The following is a 14421-nucleotide window of genomic DNA, read 5'->3' as shown; positions in this document are numbered from 1 at the left end:
ACCAATCCCGTGGGAGAACCTGTGCATGGACCAATCCTGGCGAACCCCCCTGCAGCAGACTGTGTCCCAGCCAATCCCAATGTGACTACTCCTGGTGCGGGATCTACTCCCCAGCCAATCCCTGTGGCCGGTTTGGGGCCAGGGGGACCCCCATGCCCTCCCGTGGGGCAGGAGGGCAGTGACTCCATCCCTTTCCTTGGGGCAGGCTGGTTGTGGGGTCCCCGTGGGACTAGGGTATCCCCGCCATGGGGTGGCAGCAGGGCATGGCCGGGACTGTGGGGCTGGTGCCAGGCAGGCGATGGCCCGCAGGGCCGGATCCAGACCCGCTGCCTGCAGATGTTGCCTTTTTAGGCACTGGAGCACTGCATGTCCCTGCCCGTGGCCGGCCGCGTGCCGAGCCAGCGCCTGCTGGCAGAGCGGGGCCAGCCCCTGTCCTGGACATGTGGAGGCCCTGTCCCCCTCCTGACTCCCAAACCTCCTCTTTTTCCCCCAAACAGGCCTGGAGACCCTACTTTCTCCCCCTTCCCCTAGTCGGCACTTGGTAACCCTGGGGTGATTGCTCAAACCGCCCTGGAGCTAGGACCTGCCCTTATTTGGGTTGAAACCAGGGCTATTTTGGTGCTGCTGCCTCCATCGCAACCCCTTGCAACTTCCCTGTGTGTTGCCTTCTCCATCCCATCCCGTCTCCCCATGCTGGGGCTGCTGGCCTTGCCAGCCATGGGCTGCTGGGGGCTGTCACCCTCCCGGCCGTGTTGTGGGTCCTGGGGTGTGCTGGGGTGCTGGTGGTGGCCCCCGGGGCTACTGCGGGGTGGAGCGGCTGGTGTCCCCCACGTATCTCAGTCTCAATCTGCAGGGCTGGGCGCACCAGGTGACCTCTGTCCTGGCTCTGCTGCCGCCTTCCTGGCGGGGATGGGTCATAAGGTGGCTCCCTGGGGACAGACCGGTGAGGGAGACAGAGGGGATGGTGTCCATCCTAGCTGGGCGTCATGCCCAGCACAGTGGTAGCTCTTTGCCGTGTGGCACCCTCCCCGGGTACCACCAGCATCTCTTGGGCAATGCAGGGGCAGGATGGCACGCAGCCCGGTGGCCTCTGCCCTGGCACAGGCACTGCCAGGCGTCCCAGCATGGAGGGGACGGCACGGTGCCGGTCCCCAGCCCAGCTGCAGGGCGGGATGGGGATGCTCAGAGGAAAGCCTGGGAGCGGCGAGACCTCCGTGCCCCGGTGTCAGCCCAGCCTGACTCACCCCGAGCTGCCGGCCAAACCGCTCCCTGGCCCTTCAGCACAGCCCGAGGGGAGAAACCCCAAAAGCAGGAGAGCCCCTGAGCGCTAGCAGGGGAAGAGAGGGGCTGTGTGGTGCCAGGGTGCTGCACCCTCCCAAGGACCCCTGTGCCGGGGCTCCGAGGGGCTGCCCCGTGCCGCTCACACCAGGGCTGTGCCGGGCAGGGTGGAGCTGGGGCGAGGGGGGAGCGGGTGCGGATGGAAACATGCCGTCCTCCTGCCGCGGACTTGTTGCATAAACAGGAGATTTGCCAGAGCTGCGAGAAATGTGAGGGCAGGAGCAGGCAGCACGTGGTGTGGGCAAGGGGGACCTCACCCCCGAGCGGGGCAAGGGGGTGGCCAGAGGAGCACTCTCTGACCCTGGACCCTATAGTCTCTTACAGCTGACAGTGGGGAAGGATGCTGTGGCTGATCCCACTGGGAAGGGGGAAACAGGGGTGCTTGGAGAGGGGAAAACCTTCCCCGACATCCCCAGCTTGGTGGCCCCGACTTGTCCCCTTAAAATGCCTTCTGTTGTGGGGTGCCAGAGCAGGGTTTCCTCTCTGTCCCGCACTGTGGCTATGTGGAGGTTTGGCAGGGCTTGGTGGCTGCGGCAGGGCTGGAGGGGCTGGCGAGTAGGGGAAGGGCTCTGGGGCCAGCTGGGGGGTTGCTGTGGCGCGTGGCTGTCCCTGCCCCTCCCTGTGCCTGGGGCTCAGGGCCGTGGGGTGCGTGGGGACGTGATGTGCAGCCCAGCTGGGATGTGGGTGGCACAAAGCTCAGACAGAAGAGGTTCCCCAAGGGGTGACGTGGGACCCCGTGAGGTCCCCCGTGACGTGTGCTGAGCTGGCGTCTCTTCACGTGGCCTCTGTCAGTGCCACCCCAGCGTTGTCCTGTGGGACACCAATCTGGCCACTGAGTCATCATCCTCTTTGGCAACCGCGTTTCCAGCCCACAGGGTGGTTTGGGCAGGGGACCCCCTTCCTGGAGGCTAGAGGGAGTAGAGTTCCTCGCTCCCCTTTTTTTGGGTCTGCATCCTTTTTGGGTGGAAAGGGCTGTGCCTGCCTGATGCTAGTTTGCTGTGGGAGAGGTCCGAGATGCTGAGGGGTCCGTTTTGGCAGTACATCTCCATCTCTGACCACACCAGCCAGGCTGGCTTGCCGGCATCTCAGTGCCTGACTGTGGGAAGCAGCTCCGGCATGCCGGGGTCCGTGTGAGGGTCGGGGTGGCTGGTGCTCCAGCTACTCCCGGCATCGCAAGGGTCAGCACCGGCCCGGATATCAGCCAGCTCGGGAATGTTTATCGGAGCTCCTGGGGAAGGGAAAAACAAAAACCGCCACCCAAAGGAAGGGATATGCGTCAGAGATGGGCCTGCATCGCCCACCGGCAGCCAGGCAGGCTGTGCTGTGGGCTGTGGGCCAGCGCTTGCCTGGCTTCGGCAGCCTGGCCAGGGGGGACCCTCCCGCTCCCCGAGCCCACCCTGTTCCCGGTGCTGCACCGACCCAGCCCGCTGCCGAATCACAGGGCCCCTTCATGGAGGTTTGTTTCCCGTCAGCCCTGCTGGGATCCCGTGGGCTCGGGCTACAATCTGTGGGGATGCTCCAGCTGGGGCAGGACCCGGTGATGTTCCTGGGCACCTCCATGGCTGCAGGGGTTATTTTGCTGAGGGAGGAGGAGGAGGGAGAGGAAGGATTTGGGAGGGAGGGAGGTGCAGGTGGTGGCTGTAGCAAAGAGAAGGCTCCAGGGTGTCTTGTCACTGGGTTCGTGGTGGGTGTCCGCATCCCTCCAGCCTCACTCAGTGCTTGTGAACTGGTGTCGAAGTCCTGGCGGGGATCTGGGGTGTGGAGGCCAGTCCCTGAGCTGCAGCCGGTGGGGTTTGGTGGAGGAGGGCTCCCGTGGGCTGTTCTGCCCTGGGGTGATGTGGCCAGGGGCTGCCAGGGGTTTGCCGGCCAGGTGTTTGCTTCTGGGCTTGGACATCTCGAGGGTATTGAGTTTCTCTAGGTATGGTGACAGCTGGTGATGAGCGGGCAAGCCCATCGCTGCTGTCCAGAGGAAGGCTACAGGGTGTGCCCAACCCTTTACGAGACATCAGAGAGTCCATGCCGCTCATGGCCGTGGGGCCTCGTTTGCTCGGAAAGTGATTTTGCTGCTTGGCAAAACCTGGGTCTCGAGGCGGTGGCTCGCGGGATGTGGCTGCTGGGAGGGACAGGGCTGCGACCTGGGGGGCCGGGTGGGCAAGCGGGGGGCTGTGGGGGGCTGTCGGGGTGGGCAGCAGCCCCACTGCGCCTCGTTCCTCACATTCCTGGGCAGGGCTGCCGGGTGGTGGGGTCGCGGCAGCAGGGGCCGGGCGGCAGGAATGCAAACACCGGTGGGGGGGGGAGAAGAAAGGCTGCTGTGTCTGCCGTGGCGAGGCGAAGCCTGGACCGGGGACGTGCAGGTCTCGCCGCCTTTCCCACCCCTCCCTGCACCGGGGGATATGGGGGTCCCTGGGGATGGAGGTGGCGGTGGTCCTAGGGATTAGTGTGGTCCTGTGTGGGGTGATGCTCTCACCGGTCCTGTGGGGCAGGAGGGATGCTCTCACACCCCTGGGCCAGGAGCTGGGCTTCCCTAGGAAGGGATTTGTTGCCCGGGGCAGGATCTTCCCTCTTCTCCTTGAACCTGGGGCATGTTTGAGCCAAACTTGAGAGGGGATAGAAGCTGAAAACAGCTTTACGTTCTTGCAGTCCTCATAAAACTGCCTTTCTGGGGTGAGAGAGTGCCATACAGCCTGGGTTAGTGTCTCCTGTGTATGGGAGGAGTGATGTTGGGTGGGCACAACCCCATATTGGACATCAGAGAATCCACTAGAGCAGGGAAATACAACCACAGGCACCCCAGTTTTCTCCCTTCTCCAGCCAAAGGAGCATTCGTAGCCTGCAAACCTCCTGGTGCCAACAGGAGAGGAAGGGTGGGCATGGACCCTACCTGTCCATGGGACCACCGTGTCCCATGGAGGGGGGGAGCTGCACATCTGCCCCCATCACCGGCCTCGGGAGCTGGGGCTGCGTGGGAGCTGGGGGACCTTGGTTGAGCATCCCTGGGGGAAGAGCGTGGTGGTGTGCGGGGTACGGTGCGGGATACGGCGCGGCCCTCGCCGGCCCCGTCCACAGCGGCTTGCTGCCGGAGAACATTCCAGGGAGGCTGGCGCAGGGCCAGCGCCGCGGGGCAGGGAAAGGGGCCTTTTATGGAAGCGTTTCTGCATTAGAATAAAATCATAATAATAATGCGCAGGGGAAGGGAGCTGGGAGGAGGAGGAGGAGGAGGAACTCCTGAAGAAAACAGGGAGGCGGGATGGGAACAGGCCGGTGGCTGGGGAGGGGGAGGCACTGGGTATCACCCTGCAGGGACCGGGATGGGGTGGGATCTGGGTGCTCCAAGTGGGGTGCTTGGGGCAAATCCTGCTTTTTATGGCCGAGATCAAGGGAGGCTGAGTGGGGTGCCCCATGTCACCGCAGCGAGGGACCAGCCCCTGAGTGGCATCTGACATGTTGGCTCGATGGTGGGATGAGGCAGGGGCTGGCTGGCTGAGGGGTCACTGCTCCTGGGGACACACGAGGTGCCCCGAATCACACCCTCCCGCTACCATCGGCGTCTCCGGGCCAACGTGGGGCTGGAGCTGCTGTTCCCAACGCCCCCGGCACTGACAAACAAGGCGCTGCCTCTCCCACCCTGGCGTGCTGCTGCTTCCCGGCCGACTGGGGTGCACGCAAAACCCAAGGTTAATTGTCAGTAATTGCCGCTGGTAATTAAGGTAACAATAGCCGGGCTGTTCAGCTGGCGGCTGCAGGAGCGCTCACGAGGCCGGGCTGGGGTTTGTTCCAGGAGCTGCTCTTGGCATCGGGCGGCTGCCCTGTGCCATGCTGTGCCCCAGTGTGCCCCACCGTGCCCCACTGTGTCCCACCTGGGGCTGGAGTTGCCCGGGCTCCCTGGCTGAGGGTGCATGGCACCGCTGCCATGTCCCCAAGCCCGCTCCTCTCACCTGGCAGCCCAGCCCTGACTTCGAGATGCTGGGCATGGGCCACCGGTGTCCTCGTCACTCCCTTGGGCAGGCACTGGGTTTGCTTAGAGCTGGGGGGGAGATGCTGCAGCCCAGCCCCTTCCCATGCCCCGTGCTGGGCTGGGGGCTGCGGGGACTAATCCTGGCCCTCTTTCTGCTTCCTTGCAGGCTGTGACCCCCTGCTCCCCCACTGTCAACTATGAGCCGGTAAGTCACCCCCCTGTCCCCCCAGGGTGAGCCATGGATGGCAGGCAGGGCTCTGGGGACGCTGGGTGGGAAGGGACACCCTGTTCTGCACTTGATGTGGGGCTTTCTCTGCCTGGGGGCTTCAGGATGTGAGTCCCGCACCTCCAAAACCACTAGGGTCCTGTGCTGGGGGTAACAGCACCCCCCCGTTTCAATGCTGTTGCTGGTTGAAGGGCATCCCACATCAGAGCAGCACGAGATGGGGCGGCCCAGCCACCACTGGACTCCTGGGGCTGGAGCTTTCGGGGACGAGGGGCTTGCGGGCTTGCTGGGGGGGACAGGCAGAGGGGACGTGACCAGCCTGGGCTCTGGGGTCCCTCGGCGCCGAGGACCTCCCCTCCCTGGCCGAAGCCGGGGCGGTTTCTTGCATGCCCGGAGATGACTCTACCAGATGTGCCTTTGGCTCGGGGCGCCCAAGGCCGCGCGTTCACGTCCCTTGTTATTGTCACCCCCTTCTTTTGTCCCTCCTGGGGACCTTGAATGAGTGGCCGGGGCGATGCACAGCCCTTCCCACCCTGTCCTCTCTGCATGTCGGGAAAACAGCTGGGCGCCCCATCTCCGGACACCCCGTCCTGGGGGAGGACGGGGGTGGGAGCAGCCATGCTCCCTTGCCACACTGCTCTGGGCCACGGCGGGGCTCTGGGGATGGCAGGGCACCGGGCTGGCACTGGGCGCAGGACCATGCTGGGGGCAGAGGTTTGTGAAGCCATGGTAGTGCCCACCAGGGCAGTATCTTGCTGGTGGAGCAGCCCCCCTGCCCTGTCCCCAGCCTGGCCGTGCCCATGGCGGCGGGCAGAGCGGGCACGTGGCAGCAGGGAGGCTGGCATTGCCCGGGGCTGCCGTGCCCGCCTTTCCTTCTTGCTCCGGACGTGTGCCAAGGCTTGCTGGGGCAGGTGCCGGGGAGAGGAGGCCCTGGCGGGGTTTCAGCTCCAGGCTCGGCAACCTGGCAGTGCCGGGGTGGCCGTGCCCCGCGCGGGGCCCTGGGCTGGTCACCCTGCAGCTGGGCAGGGGGTTTCACCCCCAAAGTAGGGCTTAGGAAATGGCCCCCCCTGGGAGCTCATAAGGAGACGGGTGGGAGCAGAGCGTGTTGCCCGCCCCGGGGCCCCGTGGTGGTTATCTGCCCCGAGTTTAATCTCTGCCTGTACCCCCCGCCCCTGCCAGCCTCCTCGGGCACTTATCACCAGCAAAAACATGTTGGCTTCGAGCTGGGACCGTTACTGCGGCTTGGGGAGGAAATCGAAAGGGGTTTGTTTGCCCTGTCCCATGGCTGCAAATGGCAGCTCCAGGGACCAGAGCAGCCTGGCCTTGGGGGGTCCCCCTCGTCCCGAAACCCCCATGAGCTGCCCAGCTGTGTCCCGTTGCTGCGCCACCCCCAACCAGCTGTCCCCAGGCAGAGAGGGCTGTCCCCAGCTCCCTGTATTTGGGGTCTGGACACTCTTCCCCCACCCTGAGAAGCTAATTCCTGTCTCCAGCCCCATTTCAAAGCTCTCCAGTGTCGTGTCACTGAATTTGCCCCCTTTTTGAGCATCTCGGACCCCTGCTCTGCTCCCGCTGGGGTCCTTTGCTGGCTCCACAGGGCTGGGTTTATCTCGGGGAGCTGGGCTTGCTGGTGGCCAGGCTGGGTGTGGGGCTGCGTCGGGCTTGCCCCGTTGTTTACCTCCTGGCTGTGGGGTCTGAGCATGGAGGATCCAGATGGGATCACAGAGGTGTGGGGGGCACCGGGTGCCCAGCGTTCAGTCAAGTGCTCTCCATCCATGACAGAGGAGTGCATCCAGTGCAGGAGGAGGCTGCTGGGAGGGGGGATGGCAGCATCCTCAGTACCCAAGCATCACCCCGGCTCCACGCTTGGGTTTCGAGGGATTCCCGACCTTTAGGAAGAGCGGACACATTGGCGGGCAGGGAAGGAAGTGGGACCGCGGCGCATTTCCTAGGAAGGGCCAGAAATAGCCAGGGGGGAACTTTTGACCCCGGCCCCCGCTCTGTGTGTGTGTTTCTTTTCTCTCAATCTCTCTCCTTCTCTCTCGCTTGCTTTTTTCTCACCCTCCCCTTCCTCCTGCCTGCCTGCCTGCAGCCATCCCCCGGGGAGAGCATCACGAAGCAGGTAGATGCCCTGGTAAGTGCTACCAACTGCAGAGGCTGGTCTCTGCCTTGAGACCTTCCAGGGGGTCACTTGTGCTTGTCCCGTTGCCACAAGCCCCCCCCCCCAAGCCAAAATCCCTCAATCTGGGATGCCCCTGTGGTCCCCCAGCATCCCTGGGAGTCCCAGGGATCCCCCCCTTCCAGCCAAGGTGATGATGGCCATGACAAAGGCCAAGCGAGATGCCCAGGTTTGGTGGCAGAAGTAGTGGCAGAGCCCAGCAGAGGCGGGGGGGCCAGGGCTTTTGCCACAAAGCCGGCTTTCCTGTCCCGGAGCCGGGGATATTTTATTTAATCTGTGGACATGAAATTGCTAAGACAGTGTAGACAAACGCCCAGCCAAAATCAACGCGGATGGCTTCCCCCTGCCTGCAGCCAGCTCACTGGCCTCCCTGTGCGCCCGGGCTGGGACTCGAGGGATGGAGGCAGAGCGATTCCCACAAGGAAGAGGGTGAAAGCCTTCCTCACCTGGGAGCCAGCTTTGCCCCATCCCTTTGGTTGTCTGGGCTGTGTCTCTAATCCCTCTGCGAACTGGAGAAAGAGCATCCACAGCTGGAAAATTCCAGGAGGGCAGTCAGGAGTCCCCTTTGCCGGCTTTGCTGTGCTTTGTGGAAGTTTCCTGGGATTTCTGCATCCTTTCTTGTGCTTCAGATCACCCTTTCCAGGCAGAAGGGATCTGCGGGTTTTGGATACTGCCTGAGCCTGGGGACGTGCTGAGCCAGCCCGGGGCTGGGAGGCGGGTGCTCGATGGGGCTGGCGGGGGGGTCTTCAACCCAACGTGGCTGGGACCAGCCAGCCCTGTGCTGGGCTGGACTGGGACATACTGGCTTGGATGGGGTCTCTGCTCCAGAGGGGACCTTTGCAGGATCTCCTAGCCCGGCGGTGGGCAGGAGTGTTTAATAATGTGAATGCTTGCTCTTATCAGCTGATTGCGGGCTGACTCTTCCTCGTGTCGGGGCTGGCGGCAGAGACGGCAGTGCGGTTGCGGTTAGACTGGGGCGGGGAGTGGGGCAGAGCCGGGGGGGTCCTGCCAGGGCAGGGGACGCTGGAGGGCCCTGGCCACGGGCACCTGCTCCCCCGGTCCGGGAGGGTACCGGGAGCGGAACCACCATGCCCTGGAAGTGGATTAGCAAGGGTCTCGCTGCGGCCAAGGTATGGAGATGGAGAGGGGCTCTGGTGTCCCCACCTCACTCACCCTCCTGTGCCTCAGTTTCCCCAACTGGGAGCCGGGGGGTTGAGTCCCTGCTGACCCATGTCGGCTCCTCCATTGGGCCAGGCTGGGGTCTGGGAGGCTGCTGCGGTCGGGCGGGGTGGCAGGGGCTGCTGGGGCTCCTCTGGCTGGTGGCTGTGGGTGGGGGACCCCACATGTCTCCTGCTATGAAGGCGTGGGGCAGAGCAGAGCCCGCGGTGGGGATCCCCTCCCTGTCACTGGTGGGTGACACAGGGACAAGCCCACGCTTTCAGGTTCAGGCTTGCTCCACGCATCCTGACTCTGTCCAGGGAAGGTTTTACCTCCCTTTTTGCTACGTTTTAACTCCTCCTTTGCCCCCAGCAATGCTGGGGGGTTTCTGGGGTGAGCAGGAGATCTGGGGCAAGCTGGAGGGGGGGTGGGGGAATGTCACTGCTGCCCATGCACCCCTGGGTGCTCAGACAGGGCTGCTGTCTCCTGCAGTGCCTTCAGCTGGGAGGGAAGACTGTTATCCTCAGGCTGCGGAGCCCGGCTCCGCTCCGCCGGGCAGCCTGACCTTGAAAGGGGGACGCGAGGCCGATGGAGGGTGACACCGGCTGCCGACGGGAGCAGCCCTGAGGCTGCGCTGGGTGGGAGATGGTGGGTGAAGGGCGCAGGGAAAACCTCTTCCACCTCATCCCTGTTGCCTCTGGTGTGCTGGCTGTGGGATGCCGCAGCCCCAAGGAGGGCAGCAGCAGGTCCCGCAGCTCCGAGGACAGAAGGGGCATCCCAGGAGCTGGCTGCAGGGCGCATCTCTTGTTTCTGGATCCTTCCGGGGGCTTGGGATGTGCTGCCTGCGCGAGATGAGTCTTTAAATGACTCCTGCTTGTTAGCTGGAGATACTAAAACTAATGAGGTGTGAGTGTGTTTTTTCTTAGCGGTTTTTTTTGGAAACCCTGCTTTGTTTTTCGGCTGAGGTCACGAAGTCACCGAGCAAACCGGCTGCAGATGAAATTCTTGAGGCCGGAGAACATGCATAAATAGAAGTTTCCTGCTCCGAGAGCTCAAACATTTCCTCCCGGCGTTCGGCTTTGCGGAGCCAGGGCCAAAGCAAACTGTCGTGCCTGGCTGGCTCCTCGCCGCCGCTCGGGCAATGAACCTGCCCCTGCCTCGGGCAGGGCCAAAGCCACCCTGTCCTGCCAGGTGTGTGCCCAGAGCCCGGCTGAGACCGGAGGGACTCGTGACATGCCTGAGACTGTCCCCCTACCCACAGCATCCTCCTCAAAGGTCCTCTGGGACCCTGTGCCAGGGCACCGGCCCTGCAGTGCATGCGGTGGCTGGTCTCAGCCGTGCTGGGGTTGCGAGAGCTGGGTTTTGCTTGCAGCTGTGGTCGGGGGACGATGGTGCCGTTGGGGCATTCTGTGCCACCAGGATGCTCAGCGGGTGGGATTTGGAGACAGCGATATTTTGGGGGTGTTATGGTGCACAGCGCAGCGTGGTGGGGGTAGGATGCTCTGGCAGCACCATCACACCTGGCTCTAGCAGGACCCTGTGCGGGCTGCGAGTCATGGCAGTAACTCACTTTTCCTCTCTGGTTCTTTAGGATGCCACAAAATCCCCCAGGAGCGGGCAGTCACGCCGCAAAACATCCAGGTAGATGCCTCAGTGTCCCCTTCTGGTGACCATCTCTGCCGTGCCTGTATCTTCCCCTGCCCCGCCAACACTTTGCTTCTCCGGATGTGGTACAGCTGGGAGCTGCTTCCCATGGAGAAGATACAGGCATTATGACCCACCATCCCCAACTTGGGGTTCCCAAGACACCCCATTGGGGCTGCAGGCAGCCCTGCTGCTGTATCCCCGTGTGTCCCAGCCTGCCTTGCTTAACCCCGGGGCCCGTGCAGGGTGGGGAAGGGTCACTGCATCCCCTCCCCACACCACGTCCTGATGGCGGTCCCCTCCCTTGCCCAGGAGCATGAGCCTGACTGCAGCCATGGAGAGCAGCTGCGAGCTGGACCTGGTGTACATCACGGAGCGGATCATCGCTGTCTCCTACCCCAGCACGGCTGAGGAGCAGAGCTTCTGCAGCAATCTCCGCGAGGTGGCCCACATGCTGAAGTCCAAGCATGGGGACAACTACGCGGTGAGAGACACAACCGGGTCCCCTCCAGACTGGGGAAGAGGCTGGGGTGCTGCAGGGAATGGGTGCTGCATCCTTGCCTCCGGGTGGGCTCAACTCTGGTGAGGGGGATCTTTGCACCAAGATGGATGGATTTTTTCCTTCCTTGAAGCTTTCCAGTCAATTTTGGCCTTCCTGGGAGTCTTTGGCCATTGCATTGCACCGTGGCAAGGCGTTACTCTGGTTAATGTGTTTGGGGAAGCCTCTCACGGGGGGATTTGGGGGAGGCTTTGAGGTGAGGAAGAGGTGGGGGGTGGCAGTGAGCGAGGATGGTGTCTCCTCACTCTGTCTTTCCTCTTCCCTGAAGCTTTTCAACCTTTCTGAGCGGAGACATGACATCAGCAAACTTCACCCCAAGGTGGGTTGCAGCTGTGGGTCGCAAAGGGGCTCGGGGCAGGGCTGTCTGTGGGACCAGCCCCCTGCTGCAAGCTGCCTGGGGGAGGAACAGCCACCCTTTCCATCCCACCCAGCTGGTGGAGGAGCAGAGGAGGGAAAGCACCGGGATTTCCCAATGAATTTGTGGGGTCTCAGCTTAACTGCCTTCCTGTTCCCACTGTCCCCAGCCCAAATCTGTTGAGGCCTCTTGGAGACATCCCTAAGGCATTGTCCCCATCCATGTGAACGTGGGGGAGCCCCGGGCACCTTAGCCAAGGGACCCAGAGGGGGCTGAGATCTGGGACTCCGATGGTCCCCCGGGGCAGGGGTGTGAGCAGTGGGGTGCAGGGTTGGGGGAGAGGCTAGGAGGGGCACGTCAGGGCAAGGTGGTGGTGTCCCCCCTGGATACGTGCCCTGGGCTTTGCACGCTGGGAGGCTGGGGACTGCGGAGGGGGCAGAGCCCGGTGTGGATGTGACCCCTGGCTGTCCTCTCCCCACCTCCAGGTGCTGGATTTTGGGTGGCCTGACCTGCACACCCCAGCACTGGAGAAGATCTGCAGCATTTGCAAAGCCATGGACACGTGGCTCAACGCGGCGGCGCACAACGTGGTGGTGCTGCACAACAAGGTTGGCCAGACCCCATCCCTGGGATGCACAGTGACGGGGGGACAGGGGGGGACAGGGGACTTCAGGGACAGGGCTGGGCAGCCTCGGAGGCCGAGGGATGCAGGGAACGTGGTGGTTTGTGGCTTGGGCTGTGGGTAGCTGTCAGCATGTGTGTAGATTGGTGTGTGTCTATAAGGGCTGGGGTGTGCATGTGGGTCCGTGCAGATATATGGGCACAGGTGTGTGCCTGCCCATGTGCGTGGTGGCCATGCCTGGATGCTCACAGGCACCACTGTCCCCGTGACACCCCTTCTGCTGTGTGCCCACAGGGGAACCGCGGCCGGCTGGGGGTGGTGGTGGCTGCCTACATGCACTACAGCAACATCTCGGCCAGGTGAGAGGGACACGCAGTCCTGGGGTGGCCCTGGACCCCATTGCTGACCTTCATCCTGGTGGTGCCGGGGTGCTGGTGCTAATGCTTTCATTCAAACTTATCTACCCTTTTGCTCCGCAGTGCCGACCAGGCTCTGGACAGGTTTGCCATGAAGCGCTTCTATGAGGACAAGGTAGTGCCAGTGGGGCAGCCATCTCAGAAAAGGTGGGTCCTGGCGTGCGTTTTGCCCCTGTGGTCAGGGTGGTTGGGTGCAGGGGGGCTAATGGGGGTGCTCCACTGTGGGTTCTGCCCCTGACCTGCCTGTCCCCCCTCTAGGTACATCCATTACTTCAGTGGGCTCCTGTCTGGCAGCATCAAGATGAACAACAAGCCCCTCTTCCTCCACCATGTCATCATGCACGGCATCCCCAACTTTGAGTCAAAAGGCGGTAGGTGCCCCCACGCCTCCCCTGAGTCTGCCCCCCCACCCCACCCCACCGCCCCACTCTGCCTGGCCGGGCTTGCTCTCCACAGGGGATATTTTCCACAATTTCCATGGCAAATTGAATTTCCCTTTCTCTCTCGGGGACTGTTTACTCCTATTAGCAGAGATGCCTTCGGGGGATGTCCCCCCCTCCGCGGCCCATGAGCTGGGCACTAGCCTGAGATTGGAGTTGTGGTTTGGGATGCAATACTGGCATGATGCTGGTACCCAGAAGCAGTCCCTCGCTCAGAGACCATCATCCCACCTCCATCTCCAACCCAGCGCTTTGCCCCAGGTCCTACAGGACCCACACTGGGCTATAGAGGCTTGCCCCCTTTCCCACCCCATCCGGAGCATCCCTTTCTGCCTGTCCCAGATGTTGCCCATGGCTGATGTGGGCCGTCTGGGGCGGGGAGCGGCTGTTTGCCTTGGCTCCCTCCCTGTTTGGATTTCTCCCCCGTGACTAATCCCTGCCCCGGCCCCTCCGCCCTGCCAGCTAACAGCAGCGTGCCTTCTCTCCCCGCCTTGATGTCTTCCAGGTTGCCGGCCCTTCCTGAAAATCTACCAGGCCATGCAGCCCGTCTACACCTCGGGAATCTAGTAACTATCTCCTCACCACGGGGCTGGGGGCTTCCCTCCTCCCCAGCACAGGGGGCTTGGCAGGTGGGGGGGGATGGAGAGGGTCAAGGCCACGTCCCCAGCAGTTCCAGTGCCCTGTGCTTAGTCTATTTGTGGTCCAGGGAACCAAAAAAAGGGAATTCTTTTTCCTTGGAGGTGGTAACTGGCTATACTGGCCATACTGGGCCCTTCTGCTGGGAGGGCTGTAGTGACTCTGCGTATCAGCAGAGGGAGCCCGGGGCTGCACAGAGCCCGGGGCTGGGTGTCCCCAGAGGGAGCGGGGACAGGGATGGGGACACCTCGCCCTCCCTGGGGGATGGAGGCATTTATCCTCTCTCTGCCCAAAGAGCTGCTCCTCCTGCCCAGAGACGTCCTAAAAGCCCTCTTTCTCTCCCCAGTAAAGAGTTTCCCCCCATTTTAACCTCCCCACCGTTTACCCTGACACCGTTTTCTGATGCTGCTCCCAGAGCAGGCACTGGCAAAGGCAAAGCAGGAGCTGATTTCTCCAGCTGCCCCGATGCTCTGATGGGGTCACTGGCTCCTGGCCCCCCTGGGGGGTGGGCAGAGCCCCCCCACCTCGGAGGTATTCTCAGCTCACCCCCCTGAACTGGGATCTCCCTTCCCCGCAGCCGGGCGTCCCCGTTAGCTGAGATTTACTGCCATCCCAGCCTCGCCTTTCAGCTTTTAATAGACTGTTTATGGGACGCCGGTAATAAACTCCAGGTTTATCTTCCCTGTGAAATCCAACTCCCTTCTTCCCTCGTCTCCTGCTGCTGACGCCACCGCCCGGAGGCAGCCCCTCGGCATCCCAGGGAAGGGGAGGGCTTCCGGCAGGGAAACTGAGGCAGGGAGGAGAGCCTTCCCCGAGAGCTCTCCCTCTGTGTGCTGTGCTCTGCTCAACCCACAGGAGCAGGGCGGACAACGCGATAGCCCAGCCCCAACACTCAG

At 63.0% G+C, this 14421-nt stretch overlaps 1 protein-coding gene across 16 annotated transcripts in view; it reads left to right on the top strand.

The window, feature by feature from the left end:
• TNS1 (tensin 1) overlaps positions 1 to 14421 on the top strand; it is a 67839-nt gene that overhangs the window by 14999 nt on the left and 38419 nt on the right. For 12 of the 16 annotated variants that reach the window (XM_054208913.1, XM_054208912.1, XM_054208907.1 and 9 more), the window contains 10 exons: positions 5460 to 5498; positions 7609 to 7650; positions 10445 to 10494; positions 10810 to 10981; positions 11325 to 11375; positions 11897 to 12019; positions 12328 to 12392; positions 12513 to 12596; positions 12708 to 12820; positions 13395 to 13455. In XM_054208913.1, the coding sequence (XP_054064888.1) occupies positions 5460 to 5498; positions 7609 to 7650; positions 10445 to 10494; positions 10810 to 10981; positions 11325 to 11375; positions 11897 to 12019; positions 12328 to 12392; positions 12513 to 12596; positions 12708 to 12820; positions 13395 to 13455 (800 nt within the window). Of the gene's footprint in view, positions 1 to 1996; positions 2795 to 5459; positions 5499 to 7608; positions 7651 to 10444; positions 10495 to 10809; positions 10982 to 11324; positions 11376 to 11896; positions 12020 to 12327; positions 12393 to 12512; positions 12597 to 12707; positions 12821 to 13394; positions 13456 to 14421 lie in introns of those variants that run through there. The other 4 variants (XM_054208899.1, XM_054208909.1, XM_054208908.1 and 1 more) reach the window with 2 other exon arrangements.

Source organism: Rissa tridactyla, chromosome 7, assembly GCF_028500815.1.
Source record: "Rissa tridactyla isolate bRisTri1 chromosome 7, bRisTri1.patW.cur.20221130, whole genome shotgun sequence".
Classification (NCBI taxonomy): domain Eukaryota; kingdom Metazoa; phylum Chordata; class Aves; order Charadriiformes; family Laridae; genus Rissa; species Rissa tridactyla.
Note: the sequence above shows the minus strand (reverse complement) of the source record. Positions and strands in the feature narration are given on the sequence as shown.